Source organism: Electrophorus electricus, chromosome 6, assembly GCF_041902795.1.
Source record: "Electrophorus electricus isolate QZ-2024a chromosome 6, ASM4190279v1, whole genome shotgun sequence".
Lineage (NCBI taxonomy): Eukaryota > Metazoa > Chordata > Actinopteri > Gymnotiformes > Gymnotidae > Electrophorus > Electrophorus electricus.
This window is the reverse complement of record NC_137502.1, coordinates 16381530-16395826: the sequence shown is the minus strand read 5'-3', so window position 1 is coordinate 16395826 and position 14297 is coordinate 16381530. Positions and strand designations below refer to the sequence as shown.

Below are 14297 nucleotides of genomic sequence, written 5' to 3'. Positions count from 1 at the left end.
AAAGTCAGTTTAAATATGAAAATAAATAATAATTAAAAAAAATCACACGTAGTTGTTTTATTCAACGTCCCTTTATTTTTCTTGGAACATTCAAACTAGGTTTTTGCATGCGTAAAGAAAAGCTAACAATTCGTACAAATCTATTACACATTAATCCAGGTGTGTGCACTGCAGTGAAACCTCTTCACTTCTCAATTTCTCCATCTGTGTAAAATACTCCCTTATACACTGTATACTCCCTTGTACATAAAACTGCATACTAATAATGCCTTTAAAAGCTCAGGCTGTGTGTCCAATAGTAATCATGTGTAGAGGCAGAAAAAATTACAAATGCACCTTATTTGTTGCATATAGGGAGAATTAACCAATGCTCAGATTTACATTTTACATCATTTATCTGACAGTGATTTAGATTTACAGTGATGCAAAAGAGTTGGAAAATGTCTTTTTTTGGTCTTACACCTCTAATTCAAGTTCCTCAAGCTCCTTCAACAGTTGCGCTTCCTTCTGCATCTTCTCAAGCTGTGGGATCATTTTAAAAGTTAATAATTATTATTTATTATTAAGTTATATGGTGCTCTTTGTGGTTCTCAGATCTGCAGTACACTTTAAAATAGCCTCGACCAGTTTCTTAGACCCAGATTACACCCAAGGATAGATTCAAAATGATTTCTGTATCTGATTCACTATTGGCACTGCAATATAACCAAAGGCTAGGCCTAATCCATGTCCATGGGTTCCACTTTAAATATACCAGCAAGGGTCAAGAATTTATAAAAACAGAGAGTGTTGTTTACCTAATATAAAGATACCTCATCGGAAAATTATACACAAAACCAACATTCTATTTTGTAATTGCAGGTATCAGGTAGGCAGTGAGCTGATCAGTACCTGGTTTTTCTGAAGCGGTTTGCCTGCTGCTTGCTGCTCCTTGAGCTCCTCAATAGCCTTTAGTTTCTGTGCCAGACACAGCTTTTGGTTAGATTGCTGCCAGCATACTATTCACTGAAGTGTAATAACTTAAAATAAGTTCAAAATATTTAATGTGATATACCTTTTTTAAGTTTTTAATCTTTTTGTCAGTTTCGGGGTCTCCATGGCTAGATGTTACAGGAGCCTGACTCGCAGGGGCAGGCTCCAATACAAGATGGGGTACTTCATCAGATTTGTTTTCCTGTATTATAAATGAAATACCAAAAGAAAAATCAATCAATCTACAGAATGATGTAAGTTAGTCAATGATGCAAAGCAGACAGTGATAAAACAACTTTGTACCTTTTTCCTGTCAGGCACCTAAATCATGTAGCAATACGTCATTGTGACTCATCCCAAACTTAGATGGTCTTTAATTGCTGTGTTCTTAGAAAGTAATTTCTGTAGCATTGCCATGTTCTGCCTATCCCATCTGGTTCTTGCGAGTTCACGTCAAATGCCCCCCCATAAACTGCGGTCATTTCCTTTCCTTGCATCTGTTCCTGGCATTTTAGCGACTCCTTCTGAAGGATGTGAGAAATGATGCAAGGACAAGATAAGAGGATAATATTGGTGCCAAATGCATTTGCCAAGGGAGTCTTTTTCCCTAAAGCAGCACAGTGAAACAAAAATGTCACTTACTGAAGACTTCTTATTCAGCTATATTGCCCATCACTGGTAACTGATGTCCATCAAAATATTACTGCATGTATAGGCTACATGTCTAAATGTTTATGTTCTTGCCTATGCAAGATTCTGTCCTATCCAACTAACTTCATACGGACATGTATTGTGGAAATTCGAGCACATTTTAAGTGACTTTGATCCAAGGTTTTTTTTTGTCCCCAAGGCTTTTATTTGCTATATAAAATTATTATTAGTTATGTACTTGTAGTTTATTTAACTTTTGTTTTGCTATGGCCTTTTATTCTTGTTTTTATAGCTTTTTACTAGTTCATGAAGATTTGCATCAGCTTATTACTCAAGAGTGTTATATGTCAACAAATAAACAAACATTAAATATGTACAAGGAAGACTCCAGGATATTAATAAACCTTGAACCTGTTTAGCTGCTTTCTTTGCCTCTCGTCGTCTCTGGTTTTTCAAAGCTGCCTTGGATATTTGCTTTTCTCCAGCAGCTCCAGGTTTCATATTTTGTGGTGGCTCATCTTCATGCTAGCAGAGTGGGAGGAAATTCTCATGAGCCACGGCCACTCACAGTCATCAGCCACATCACATTGAGCACTGGTCGAACAATGCACATCCAACAAGCTCACCAGTTTGTAAGTGCTACTCTCTGGTTTGTTGCGGAGGGCAGGAGGCCGGTAGGCCTGGGCAGGCTTGGCCTCAGTGCTGCCAAGCTCACTTGACGCAGCCTGATACTTCACCGCTTTCTCTGGGAACGTTCCAGCTGGGAAGGGTTGCCAGAGCACCTCCCAGAGCTCTTTGCCAGCTGGTGTGTCTTCCTTGTAAAGGACTGTCCCCGTGTAGTGCCAGATTTTGTAGCCATTGCTGACCCTGAGTCTGGGCGAGCAGGTTGCAGTCACAATGTGCTCTCCGTCTGGGCACCAGGAGAAGTGGGTTGTGTCGGCAGCCTGGGGTTTAGACACCTGCCTGTACTTCTTCACATCCCATACCTCCATCTGCCCTCTCAAGTTCCCAAACCCCGCGAGGACCAGGATGTGGCCCTGAGGGCTATAAAAAGCAGCGTTCCGTGGGCCCGTACCAAAGTCAAAAACGGACTCGCATTTGAGGTTAAAGACTGTAGCCTTGGCAGGCATGAAACCATACACAACACAGAACTCTGAAGAGTTGGGGCTCCATGATACATCATAAATAGGACCGTTCTTGGCTGTTCAAAAAGGGGACAAAACAACAAAACAACTACATAAATAATAGCACAACACTTTAGGATTATAATAAACATGATATTTTTTCTCTATTTTAGCATATCTGCTGGCCTATAATGTAGCATGTTCATAATAATGTTAATGGTTGTTATGATCATAATTAATCTAGCTAGCGATGTGTCCTGCTTTTCTCAGGGAGGAAAAAAAAATTTTCACTGCTCAGGACATTCAAACACAAGCCACTATCAGGAAGCCAACAGGCGTACTTTTAGGTTGCTAACTATCTAGTTATAACTAAGTGCTTCAGTGCTTTCACTGACACTGCATTTCAGTATCTCTGTCCTTCAAAAGTAATTTGAGTTTTTTTATGAGTGACTACTTTCCCACTGCTGAAATGTGAAATGTCTTCAAGTTTTCAATTTAATGTTAGCTGTGGCTATAGCCAACAACTACAAAGCAGGCTAATATTTGGTACTTTACACAGCAAATCAGCTTCCATGGCAGCACACCTTTAGGAAAAAGGGCATTTTCCACAGCAGTAAGAGATGGAAGACTGCTCAAATACTATGCTCCTGTTGAAAGCATCTCAGGTACAGCTAACACTTGCATAAAACTGCTGTGCAGTAGATCGTGGTCCAGCAAGACAAGCCTTGTCTAGTGGCCTTGTCATTAGAAGAACGTTGGCTTTACTCCAACTTCAAATACCTCGATAAACATGAACTCTTATGCCAACTCATTTTAGAAAATAAAAACACGTCAATGTAAAATAAATTATGGTTTTTATGAAGTAAGTGTACACTTACGCAGCTGTACCACTGCACTTTCTCCATTCGTGGCGAGATAATGTAAGGTCTGCTCTCCATAGTATGATGCACCGGTTTTATCCACCTCTGTGCTGGCTGTCACTAGAACCGCACTGCCTATAGAGAAGAAAAACACCGAATAACATGGAGTGAAATGGCCCCGAACAATGCTCAAGTTTACAACCACCCTTATTCTGCAATATTTTTGTCAGCTAAATTTAATATCCAAATTATTTTGGCCACATAATCTATCAACACAATAGCGTGGAGTAGGAATGGATGCATACCTTTTTTGTTCCATAGCATGGTCACTCTGTCAGCTTTGAAAAAACTTTTGTTGGCCAGCGCTGAAGTTGGACCAGCAAAATTAGGGTACTGGTAAAGGCGGACAAAGGAAGGTGCACCTTTGCTTCCAGGGACATAGACAGCAACCTTGAGCAAAACCACAGGAGATTAGATTATTATTCTGTATATCACAGACAAGGGCAAATGTATTCCAATGAGTCGGGGCATACAACCGTGCAAAACCTAATACCTTGCTTGGATTGTTTCCTGGGGATAGAGCAAATTCATTCACCTTCTGAAGGTGGAGTTTGTTGGCAATTGTTTCTGCACAACCAAAACATGTACAGCATGAATACTACTGATCCTTGTTCAGCAAAAGAAAACTGGTTTATTCGCACAAGCTGATTAACGCACATTTAAAAATAATTCGTTATAATTACAAATTTAACAAAGTAAAACCAACAGAAACTGCTCCACTACAGCATGTTTTAGGTAGATGCAAAAAAAAATGTTCAGAGTTTGAAAGAAAAGACAGACAGTCTTACCAAACTTATTGTTCTCAAAGAAATGAAGTTCATTGTTAACACATCTCACTGCAATACTTTCATCATCTGCCCAACTTGGACACCTAGAAAAAAACAAAAACAAAACAACAGTAGCCAAATGAAAAAAAAAAAAAAAAAAATCTATGCATTTTTAGACATATTACTAACTAGTCACAGCCAAGGAGCCTGTTACTAGTTAGAAACATGAACTGATGTAACTATCGAAAATAACAATAGGATGTACTTAGGATTATTACCATCTTCTTACTGCTATTATTCACTCACCATCCCTGCACCTTTTTCTGGTAGAATGTTTTGATGCAGTCACCTGTTTGCAGGTCCCAAAGCTGCAGGTTAGCCTCACCCTGGGGGTTATCCTGTGTTTCTTAAGTATTAAAGGAGTAAGGTCATTATTCAAATGAGAGATAATTGTCAGTGGTTAGACAAGGTTATGCTTAGAAAACCACCATAAACACTGTATACTGTTAATTAGTAATTATATACAAAAGGAATACATACAATACAATAAGACCTTATTGAGTTTGAAATTTTAAGACTACCAACAGATGATAATTAAAACACTCACTAGTGTACTGCTTCCAGGTAACCAGAACTTTGCCCAGAGGAGAGAATTCCAGCATTGATGTTTTCGGTAGATCAAAGGACTTCAGCAACTCTCCAGTCGATGATTTAACCACATTGACCCTACACAAAAAGTACAAGAAGACAAATATCAATTTCTCAAAAAGGGTAGTCAAAACACATTTACGCAGTGTTTCCTGCCTACTTGACAAAACTAAACTAAAGCCTTCATCCATTGAACTGCCAGACAGTGATGCCTGGTTCTTCACTCCAGAGAACACATTGCCACTGCTCCAGAGTCCAGTGGTGGTGTGCGTTATACTACTCCAGCTGATGTTTGGCATTGTTCATAGGGAACTTTATCTTGTGTGCAGCTGTTCTGCCATGGAAACCCAAACCATTTCATTAAGCTGCTGACACAGTTGTGCTGATGTTGCTTCCAGTGGCAGTTTAAAACTCTGAGTTGAGCATTGAGAGAATAGGTGATTCTTGCACAAATATCTACTTTGGGAAAACACAGTTGCTCCACTTTGTGAGTGTGTGGTCTGAGCTACTGTTGCTACAAGATGCATCCATTTTACAATACATGCACTTATAGGTGAACAAGGCAGAAATTTCACAATTGATTTGATTTGGCAAAGCTGGCATCCTCTGATGCCACATTTAAAGTCACTGGTTTCTAGAGTATGACACCTTCTACTGCCAATGTATTTTTATATACCTGTTAGCACTCAGTGTCCACATACTTTTATAATGCAATATAGTACATTTCCATACATACTTTTCCCCATTGCACCAGCCAAACAAAGCACCATCTTTGCTGAAAGTCACATATCTGCTCTGCCGGTTATCTCTGAAAAGCAAAGTTAGTTACATATTAAATTTGTCCTGAAATGAGTCTTTATTGCAATGTGTTACCATGAGCAATGACCCACCGTTGGAAAGTCTGAAATTCTTCACAGTTCGGTGGTCCACGTAGCAGGATCGTTCCATCTGATCCCCGAACTGTTATTGGGGTATTGGTGGAAGAGACAAGAAAACAGGTAACCTGGTCCCCAACCCAAAGAGTAGGTACTTGGGCCACAACCTTTCACTGAACACCAGTTTGTTTGTCTTGACGTCAAGAGGTTTCTAGCTATACAGCTTGCCATTCATCTAGCATACCTTACATGCTCGTTCCCTTTCCACGGTGTTTCTCTCCTACAGAAACGTAGCTAACTGGCCATTATAAATGGCAATCGACGTGAAGTTTGTAAAAGTATAGCTAGTACATATAGCGTAAAAAGTTACAACAGTCCAAAGTAAATAAATTGATTAATTTGCTTACCTGCTAAGTGTGGTGTAAAAGGCGCCATATTGAAACGGAAATTGTCATAAAGGAATCGCACACGTAACAGATCCGGACTGGTACAGTGGTGTATGCTTGAAACGGACACAAACATTATGTGGATTTCAGTGTAATGCATTTCTAACCCATGATATCGAATTTATTAATAAATACAATAATGAATATATGACGATCTGACAGATGTTGCTAAAAACGAAACCCATTTTTAATCACATTCTCTTGACACGTCTCGATGTGGCAGAATTGTAAAAATGTGTATCACGTAGATATTCCGTCTTGGAACTGATGGATATTTAGTCTACAATCTCTGTTAAAATTAGATTAAGAATTATTAAGGCGCAGACTAATAATGTACAAACTTGAGAGTAGATCAAATACCAAGCTTAGTCAAGTACGCTGATTTGTTTTCCAATGAAAGTTTCTACTGAGTCTGAATCAAAAAAATGATGCACTGGATTAAAAGAAAAAAAAAAAAATAAAAAGAAAAGACCACTGAGATTGAGTCATCTCCAGAGACAGTCCAGATTCGCCACGACCGCGGAATAAGAGTCGAGGGTGGAGTCTCCCTTATGTGCACGTAGACTTCTCTGAGGACCTTCCAGCCGAGGGCCAGCGGGGGCGAAGCAGGTAGTGTTGACGTGAGCTGTAAGAGTTTGGGGGTTAGTTAAAAAAAATCCGCGAGATTTCTCATCGTTCAGCTACCTCGGTTACTCCTTAAACATGGTTGCAAAGCAGAGGATACGCATGGCTAACGAGAAGCACAGCAAAAACATCACACAACGAGGAAACGTGGCAAAATCTTCAGTAAGTTTATGCTATGAGGCTAACTTAGTAGCTAGCACTGACTATCGTATGATATGTGGCTAACAAACAACACCGGTGAGCGGAATGATTTGAGTTTGAAGCAGCTGTTGTAGGTCGCTACGGTATACTGTTACGGCTTAAAAGTCAGTGGTTTGATATTTAGATATAGTAGCTAGCCATGTTTCTTGAAAGGCATCAAATGTACCTAGCCAGCTATGCTAGCTAGCGAGCTATCTAGATTGTTTCAAATGTCGTAGTTAGGTTTTGTATTTGGATACGAGGATAGTTGCATGGAAAGACCAACTTCTTAGAGATGCTGTCGATAAATTCCCTCTTAGAAATGCTGATCCGAACACTGGCATGTGGTCATTTACATACATTTAGCTACATTTCTGGTCATTAAAAATAAACTGTAGAGTTATTTGCGTAGACAATGCCTTTATGCGGGTCCCAATATTTTTCCTGCAGAGAGGCTCACAAGATGAAAAGGCGGCAGTAGGACCGTGGCTCCTAGCTTTATTCGTCTTTGTAGTATGCGGATCAGGTGAGTTAACCAAAGTTTTTGTGCGCACTGAAGCAGTGATGTATGGTTTTTATACAGCATGCTCTGAATAAGCACTGTCAATGTTCAGCTATTCAATACAGACCTGCAATGCACAGCTTGAGTATTAAATGATGAACCTTAGCTTGATTTAATTCCTACAGAAATCGTTTGCTCTTTTCGATTGGCTCCTTGGAATCATGTTAGCTTTATTCATTGTTAACGCTTTCCTGCTTGTATAGGCATGTAATCCCCAATTATAAGTTGATCAGGATGCTAAGTGAAAGGTCTGTTAGGGACCATCAAAGAATAGTCGTGAACCTTTAGTTAAGTTTGGGGTGGATGCAAATCTTGCGTTTATGTTAAAATCTTTGGATTTGCCCAGTAAAGGAATTAATCACATGTTTTACTAATATCATTAATGTTACAGTTTGGAATGTTTAACACTTGGGGCAAAGTGTTTTTCTTTTGTTGTTATCATCTGTCTGTCAACAGACCTCGATCTTTGTTCATCTTATAATGGAACAGTCAATAGGCATTCTGTCACTTCCATTCCATAACCAAAAGCTACCTACAGCATTTTCCTCCTTTTCAGTTCTTTGTTTTAATGATGGCCTCATGCTATTGGAATGCCTCTAGTATCATTGCCTCAAAGTGTTGATAAAACAGTCACTTGGGTAATTTGACTTTGATTCAGTAAGTTATTTGAAACAGTTATCACTTTCAGTGTGAGCACAGAAGCAGTGATGTATGATTTGTTTCACAGCATGCACTAAATAAAACACTGTCAATATTCAATACAGTCCTGCAATGCTAAGCTTGAGTATTAAATGAGAAATTTGAGCTTGACTTAATTCTTACAGCAATCGTGTTTGCACTTTTTGCTTGACTCCTTGGAATCATGTTAACTTTATTAATTGTTAACGTTTTCCTGCTTGTGTAGGCATGTAATCCCCAATTATTAGTTGATCAGGGATGCTAAATGAAAGGTCTATTGGGCACCATCAAGAAATGTTGTGACCCCTTTCTGACTGCTTGATCACTTATTAAAGAGAATAAATTTGGAAGATTTTGAAGTCTTTGCAGGGCTTCACCCAAAACTGTCTTGACTTTACAGGCTTTCGGGATATCTTTTCATGAAAATGGGTTGCAAATGTTTTCAGTGCATCCTAATTACCATATTTGATATGCTTTCTTTTGTTATATATGATACATTTTTTTAGCATTCAGTAAATTATCCAGAAGGATATCAATTTGATAATTTGGCATTGTTTGTTTTTCTGTCTTCAGCCATTTTCCAGATTATTCAGAGCATCAGAATGGGCATATAAGGAAGCAAGCTAGCCATCATCACTCAGCATTCCACCCTTTGTTCTTCCCGCTGTGCTGGAAAGGCCGAAGATCACCTGTCTATTTCTGAAGTCTTATTTAAAACATGTTGCTGTTGTCACAATATTCTGATCTCTTGTGCCTTACAAAAATAGTGGTAAAATGGAAGAAAACATTTGTAGTTAAAATTAAAATAAATAAAAAAATCAAGCCATATCTTATAGAACATTCCAGCACAGGATTACTTTTTTCTTTCTTTCTTTTTTCCTTTTTTTTTAAAACCAAGTTTACTGATGCATCTGCCTTATTATTGCTAGACATTCTTTCAATATTTGTATTCTTGGTTTTTCCATTTGTTTCTGAGGATTATTTGATGGTTCATTCTAGGCTGTTTCTGTATACCATGCAATGTGTATATGGGTGCCAAAATATGAGGTTTTAATTTAGGCCAGATAAATACGCAAGTTGTCCTGAATGAATGCAATATAATTATGTAAACTATTTGGAGCTCTACACCTTGTATTCATTCCTGTCTATGTTTAATGCTGTGCATTCTTTGAACTGTATTTTGACAGAAATAAATGAAGGTGTTTAGAATCAAGTTTGTTTATTGGACAGTTGCAAAATGTTTCTGCTTTCCATCTGAATGTCCTTTTAACAAATAAAAAGATTACGTTTTTAGTTTGTTTGCCCTAAACACCTAGTTCATGTTTAAGACTTTATTTTATACATGTTTGCAGGTTAGTATTGATTATGGTTTAATGTGTTACTACTACGTGTTTTGTTTGTTTGTTTTACATTTACAATGTTAATGTGTAGCGCTTTTTTTTTTTTTTTTTTTTTTTTTTTTTTTAAACGAGTACAACAAATAGTTTAGCCAAAATTAATTAAGAAATAAAGTAAGGTCTTAGCCGGCTAACTTTAAACGTTTTAATTTGTCGCATCAGCTTCCCGTGTCATGCAGTGCCGTCACTTCCTTTAACATAACGGTTTGTGCAGAGCTGTCAAACCAGTAGCTAGTGTGGAGGTGTTCCGTATTGGCTTTTAAAACTAGCTAGCTGGGTACTTTTGTGCGGACAAATGTAAATAGTGAGTTTGCCAAAGATACCGCTTTCCGTACGTAACACACAGCATTAGGCCAACATTTGTTGTCCAGCAACGCTTAACGACGAAGTCCAGAGACGTCGTAACAGGGTTAGTAGCACTAGCTATAGCTAACTAGCTTGCTAGCTAAGTTAGCTAAATTAAAATCTTTAGTTTTGTGTAGATAAATTTAGGAAGTTGCATGATCCTGTACAGAACATATTTTTAATTTATCTTTAAAATTGATTTTGGTATCGAAATACAGAAAACGTCCGATCCAATAACGTGTTTAGTAGTCGTTTACGCTCGATGAGTTTTAATGGCTTTAAAAAATGGCTTCTGTCTTGGTTTTTCCTCTTTAACAGCCTTTTTAGGACAGTAGTTGGAACGTCACATATAACAATAGGGCAATTAAAGAGGAAGTTAAAAGGACTATAAATAACAATGATGTTTTCTCGTTCTGACATCCAAAGTACTGCCTGTCTCGGTACATGTTCGGAAATTGCGTTATGCCACGTCAAAAACTGACGTTTGTTGGGAGAATTTAGTTGGCGTTAGGGTTGCGGGAAGTGGGTGGGTGGTGTGCTGTCTGCCACACGGTAAGCTACCCTAAAGGGAGTGTCTTTAATATGAGCATTCTCTGAACGCATTAAAACAGAAGCCTTTTTATTTCACACTAAAGCATGGAGGCACATAGCTCAGGGCTAAATAGGAAGAGGAGAAGAGAGGGACCAAATGGAGAAACAGAGAATGACGAACGAGCCAGAAAAATCCCGAGAAGGACCTCGGTGAGTGAAGCATTTGTAAAATCTGCCTGTGATGTTACATCAAACTGCAGTTAAACTTGTAGGCCACACAGTGATGTGTGTGTGTGTGGGGGGGGTTATTCCAGGGCCTGAAAGAACCTGCCCCCTTTGCTGATCAGTTAGAGGTTGTGACCACTCAATACACTCGTGTGAGCTTAGACGAAGCGCGCCTTGGCACACCAGGTAGTGCCATGCTGTTCACCTCTCAATGACTTTTTCTCCTTTTTATAAGTAAAATGTTTCTGTATAAATTAAAGGAACAGCATATCTAGTGACCCTGTTGTACTTCTCTGATTCTTTTTGTGTTCCACCTTATGTTTAGAGAATCGTCCAGTGCGTGTATATGCTGATGGGATTTTTGACATGTTCCACTCTGGACACGCCCGGGCCCTGATGCAAGCCAAATGTCTTTTCCCCAACACTCATCTCATTGTAGGCGGTAAGGGTGACACAAGCCCACTCCCAGAACTGCAGCCTTTTACTCCTCTAAGTGATTAACCTCCCAGCCTCAAGTCTGCCAGGTTGTTTTGCGAACTGAAAACACTCGCTTGAGTTAAACCAGGAATGTCCCGAAGTCATGTCCTTTAACCTGTGTCTCTATGCAGTGTGCAGTGATGACCTGACGCACAAGCTCAAGGGTTTCACCGTTATGAATGAGGACGAGCGCTATGATGCCGTGAGTCACTGTCGCTATGTGGATGAGGTGGTGAGGAATGCGCCGTGGACGCTGACGCCAGAGTTCTTGGCCAAACATAGAGTGAGTGGTGTGTCGAGTCCAGCCAAAACACACCATCAGGTGTCCTGCTTGGGGAATGTTTTTAACATGCTAAGGAGACAAAAGCACCTCTCTGGTTCCACAAGTATAGTTCGTGTGCGTTCATGGCTCGGCTAAACTTGTCAGAATACCTCAGGGTGATGTTTCTTTTCTCCCTGTCTGATCAGATTGACTTTGTTGCCCATGATGACATCCCATATGTTTCAGCGGAGAGTGATGATGTTTACAAGCACATAAAGGAAGCAGGTGGGTGATAAACCAACAGTTAGCATGACACAGGGGATGTTATGCATTCTACAGCAGTTGGATCGTCACTGCGGTTTCAATTACCAGTCTGTTGCTAGATTCCATCTGTTCATTGTCTTTATGACTGAGGGAATGATCATCTTATTCCAAGGCATGTTTGCACCCACGCAGAGGACAGAGGGCATCTCAACGTCTGACATAATCACGCGCATCGTCCGTGACTACGATGTCTATGTGCGACGCAACTTGCAGAGGGGCTACACTGCCAAAGAGCTTAATGTTAGCTTCATTAATGTGAGTTCAGCCAACACCTTCGTCGGCACCTTCCAAAACAAACAAAAAAAATATCGCAGAATATGTTTCTTTTGAGAAAGCAAAGGTCAGTAATTAGCCTGCTGAGAAGTTATAGTTGATTGATCTGAGTGGGCCTGTATAGTTCTAGCCATACTATATAACATGATCTTTGCAGGAGAAGAAGTACCACCTGCAGGAGCGTGTGGATAAGGTTAAGCAGAAGGTGCGCGATGTGGAGGAGAAGAGCAAAGAGTTCGTGCAAAAGGTCGAGGAAAAGAGCATCGACCTCATCCAGAAGTGGGAGGAGAAGTCCCGCGAATTCATCGGCAACTTTCTTCAGATGTTTGGGCCAGACGGGGCGCTGGTGAGGCACTCTTCTTTATCCCCTGGATAAATACGAAACCAGCTGCATTCATTACAATAAATGCTGCCGTTGACATTGCAGCCGTTAACCCCTTCCGTGCCTCTTCTGTTTGGCTGGTCTTCAGAAACACATGCTGAAGGAGGGCAAAGGGCGGATGCTGCAGGCAATCAGCCCCAGGCACAGCCCGAGCAGCAGCCCCACGCGAGAGGAGCGCTCACCCTCGCCCGTCTTCCGCCTCCCCTTCTTCACCAAGACGTCTCCTCCCAGCTCGCCTCCACACTACAGCGACGCACACAGCATCAGCGAGGATGAGGACGAGTAGACGGCTCCGCTCTTTCCTTCTGTTTCTTCTTCTCATGCGATCGCGTTAAGCCGTTCGCTAGGAATCGGGTGCCTGCACGCAGCTGTTGTCAAATCAGTCTGGGTTTTGGGGTTGGTGGGGGTTTTTTCCGTTTAACCTCTATCTGACATTATCCCACTTTAAAACTATGAGGAAATGGTGAGTCAGAGTGCTCATCTGTGACACACCATTGTGAGTAAATTGATCTAGTGTTGGAGTCTGGTAAGGAGTTCTGGTGTATCCAATACCCCTTGTGCTCTCTTTGACCAGAGTCGGCCTTAACGATTGTGGGGAGAGGCATATGAGTGTTTAGGGTTTTTGTTTCTTGAAAAGTATTTATCATTATGCCTCATCAGTACCTAATAATGTATTATGTAAAAGCACATGTGTATAATGTTTAATCAATTAGTGCACAGACTTGTAATACTAAATCTACTACGGTCAAACTGCTGAAACCAGCACCAGAGCGCTATGCACACTGTATCACCTGTCAGGGTTAGGGCTACTCTCATCACTCATAGGCTTATCCCCCCCCTCCCTCTTTGAGTCCTTCTTCGTCCAACAAATTTCACGATTGAATAAGGCACACAAATGCACACACACACACACACTCACACATATACTGTATACTGTTTATTTAACAAAGAGGCACTTATGTATATTAGCACCAGGGAACCAAAAAAAAAACCTCATTTACATCTATTGTCTATCTGTCTGATTGGATTTTCTCAAGCCTTATTTTAGACCGATTCCAAGCTGGGGTGGGGGGAGTAGGACGGCATTGGGCTTAGTTAGAACAGCCCCTTCCAGTTTTGACTAATGGAATGTAATTCCTTTCTTACACTGTAAAGCACTGGAACGGCTGCCATAGTGAAAACTGCAGATAATCATTCCTCTGGGAAAAGGTCACGCTAATCATTCCACTGTGAGGGCAAAAGCCATACTGTCTGTGTCCTTCTCCCTGCACTGTTAAATACATGTTTTTAGTACTTTGGACAGGATCAAATTGCTTATTTTTATGACTTGTTTTATTAGTCAAACATGTTCACTTAATCATCAGTATCTATCGATCTATTTTTATTATAATTCTTTTTAAATTTCCCATCTGTGGTAATAAAAGTGAGTTTCACATTCTTTATTAGGCTTTGCATCTGTGCTGAGATTTATTAGGGGTGTATTACCCCATCCAACACTAGTACAAAGCTATGCAAAGTAATTATTTTGTAGGTTGGCTGTGATAGTGAAGGGTTTAGTTTTACTGGACTTGGCAACCCTCGTTACCCCTAAGGTCTGTGCTGCAATGTGGCACCAGTCCTGGCCGTATTGGAAA

General features: G+C 40.1%; 3 protein-coding genes across 5 annotated transcripts; 2 read left to right on the top strand and 1 right to left on the bottom strand.

The window, feature by feature from the left end:
• Positions 1 to 52: 52 nt before the first annotated feature.
• eif2a (eukaryotic translation initiation factor 2A) lies at positions 53 to 6877 on the bottom strand. 3 transcript variants are annotated; one of them, XM_035525619.2, is made up of 15 exons: positions 6764 to 6877; positions 6365 to 6459; positions 5973 to 6042; positions 5819 to 5890; positions 5042 to 5160; positions 4741 to 4840; positions 4456 to 4538; positions 4161 to 4234; positions 3913 to 4057; positions 3626 to 3742; positions 2250 to 2824; positions 2035 to 2148; positions 1055 to 1174; positions 892 to 957; positions 53 to 522 (listed from the first exon to the last, which is right to left on the bottom strand). In XM_035525619.2, the coding sequence occupies exons 2-15, from the start codon at positions 6390 to 6392 to the stop codon at positions 457 to 459; spliced, it is 1749 nt and encodes a 582-aa protein (XP_035381512.2). In that variant the 5' UTR covers positions 6393 to 6459; positions 6764 to 6877; the 3' UTR covers positions 53 to 456. The 3 variants fall into 3 exon arrangements, 2 of the variants coding, with proteins under 2 accessions (XP_035381512.2, XP_081572139.1); XR_014124181.1 differs by lacking the exons at positions 53 to 522; positions 892 to 957; positions 6764 to 6877 and adding an exon at positions 1276 to 1496 and having other exon boundaries at positions 6365 to 6476; XM_081716013.1 differs by lacking the exons at positions 53 to 522; positions 892 to 957; positions 1055 to 1174; positions 6764 to 6877 and adding an exon at positions 1275 to 1496 and having other exon boundaries at positions 6365 to 6476.
• An 84-nt stretch (positions 6878 to 6961) lies between these two features.
• Positions 6962 to 9660, top strand: serp1 (stress-associated endoplasmic reticulum protein 1). The gene is made up of 3 exons (XM_027009359.3): positions 6962 to 7189; positions 7658 to 7733; positions 9021 to 9660. Exons 1-3 carry the CDS (start codon positions 7106 to 7108, stop codon positions 9059 to 9061), a joined length of 201 nt encoding a protein of 66 aa, XP_026865160.1. The 5' UTR covers positions 6962 to 7105; the 3' UTR covers positions 9062 to 9660.
• A 375-nt stretch (positions 9661 to 10035) lies between these two features.
• pcyt1ab (phosphate cytidylyltransferase 1A, choline b) lies at positions 10036 to 14105 on the top strand. The gene is made up of 9 exons (XM_027009351.3): positions 10036 to 10253; positions 10825 to 10930; positions 11035 to 11131; positions 11271 to 11387; positions 11554 to 11705; positions 11891 to 11969; positions 12121 to 12263; positions 12439 to 12627; positions 12752 to 14105. The coding sequence occupies exons 2-9, from the start codon at positions 10826 to 10828 to the stop codon at positions 12947 to 12949; spliced, it is 1080 nt and encodes a 359-aa protein (XP_026865152.1). The 5' UTR covers positions 10036 to 10253; position 10825; the 3' UTR covers positions 12950 to 14105.
• The last annotated feature ends 192 nt before the right edge of the window (positions 14106 to 14297 follow it).

Coding starts and splice junctions, on each gene's coding strand:
- eif2a (XM_035525619.2), bottom strand. CDS start 6,392: ATGGCGCCTTTTACACCACACTTAGCAG. Junction 4,058..4,160: donor CAGGAAACAATCCAAGCAAG/GTATTAGGTTTT, acceptor GTTTTGCTCAAG/GTTGCTGTCTATGTCCCTGG. Junction 958..1,054: donor AGATTAAAAACTTAAAAAAG/GTATATCACATT, acceptor TGTCTGGCACAG/AAACTAAAGGCTATTGAGGA.
- serp1 (XM_027009359.3), top strand. CDS start 7,106: ATGGTTGCAAAGCAGAGGATACGCATGGCTAACGAGAAGCACAGCAAA. Junction 7,190..7,657: donor GAAACGTGGCAAAATCTTCA/GTAAGTTTATGC, acceptor TTTTTCCTGCAG/AGAGGCTCACAAGATGAAAA. Junction 7,734..9,020: donor CTTTGTAGTATGCGGATCAG/GTGAGTTAACCA, acceptor TTCTGTCTTCAG/CCATTTTCCAGATTATTCAG.
- pcyt1ab (XM_027009351.3), top strand. CDS start 10,826: ATGGAGGCACATAGCTCAGGGCTAAATAGGAAGAGGAGAAGAGAGGGA. Junction 11,706..11,890: donor AGTTCTTGGCCAAACATAGA/GTGAGTGGTGTG, acceptor CTGTCTGATCAG/ATTGACTTTGTTGCCCATGA. Junction 12,628..12,751: donor TTGGGCCAGACGGGGCGCTG/GTGAGGCACTCT, acceptor GCTGGTCTTCAG/AAACACATGCTGAAGGAGGG.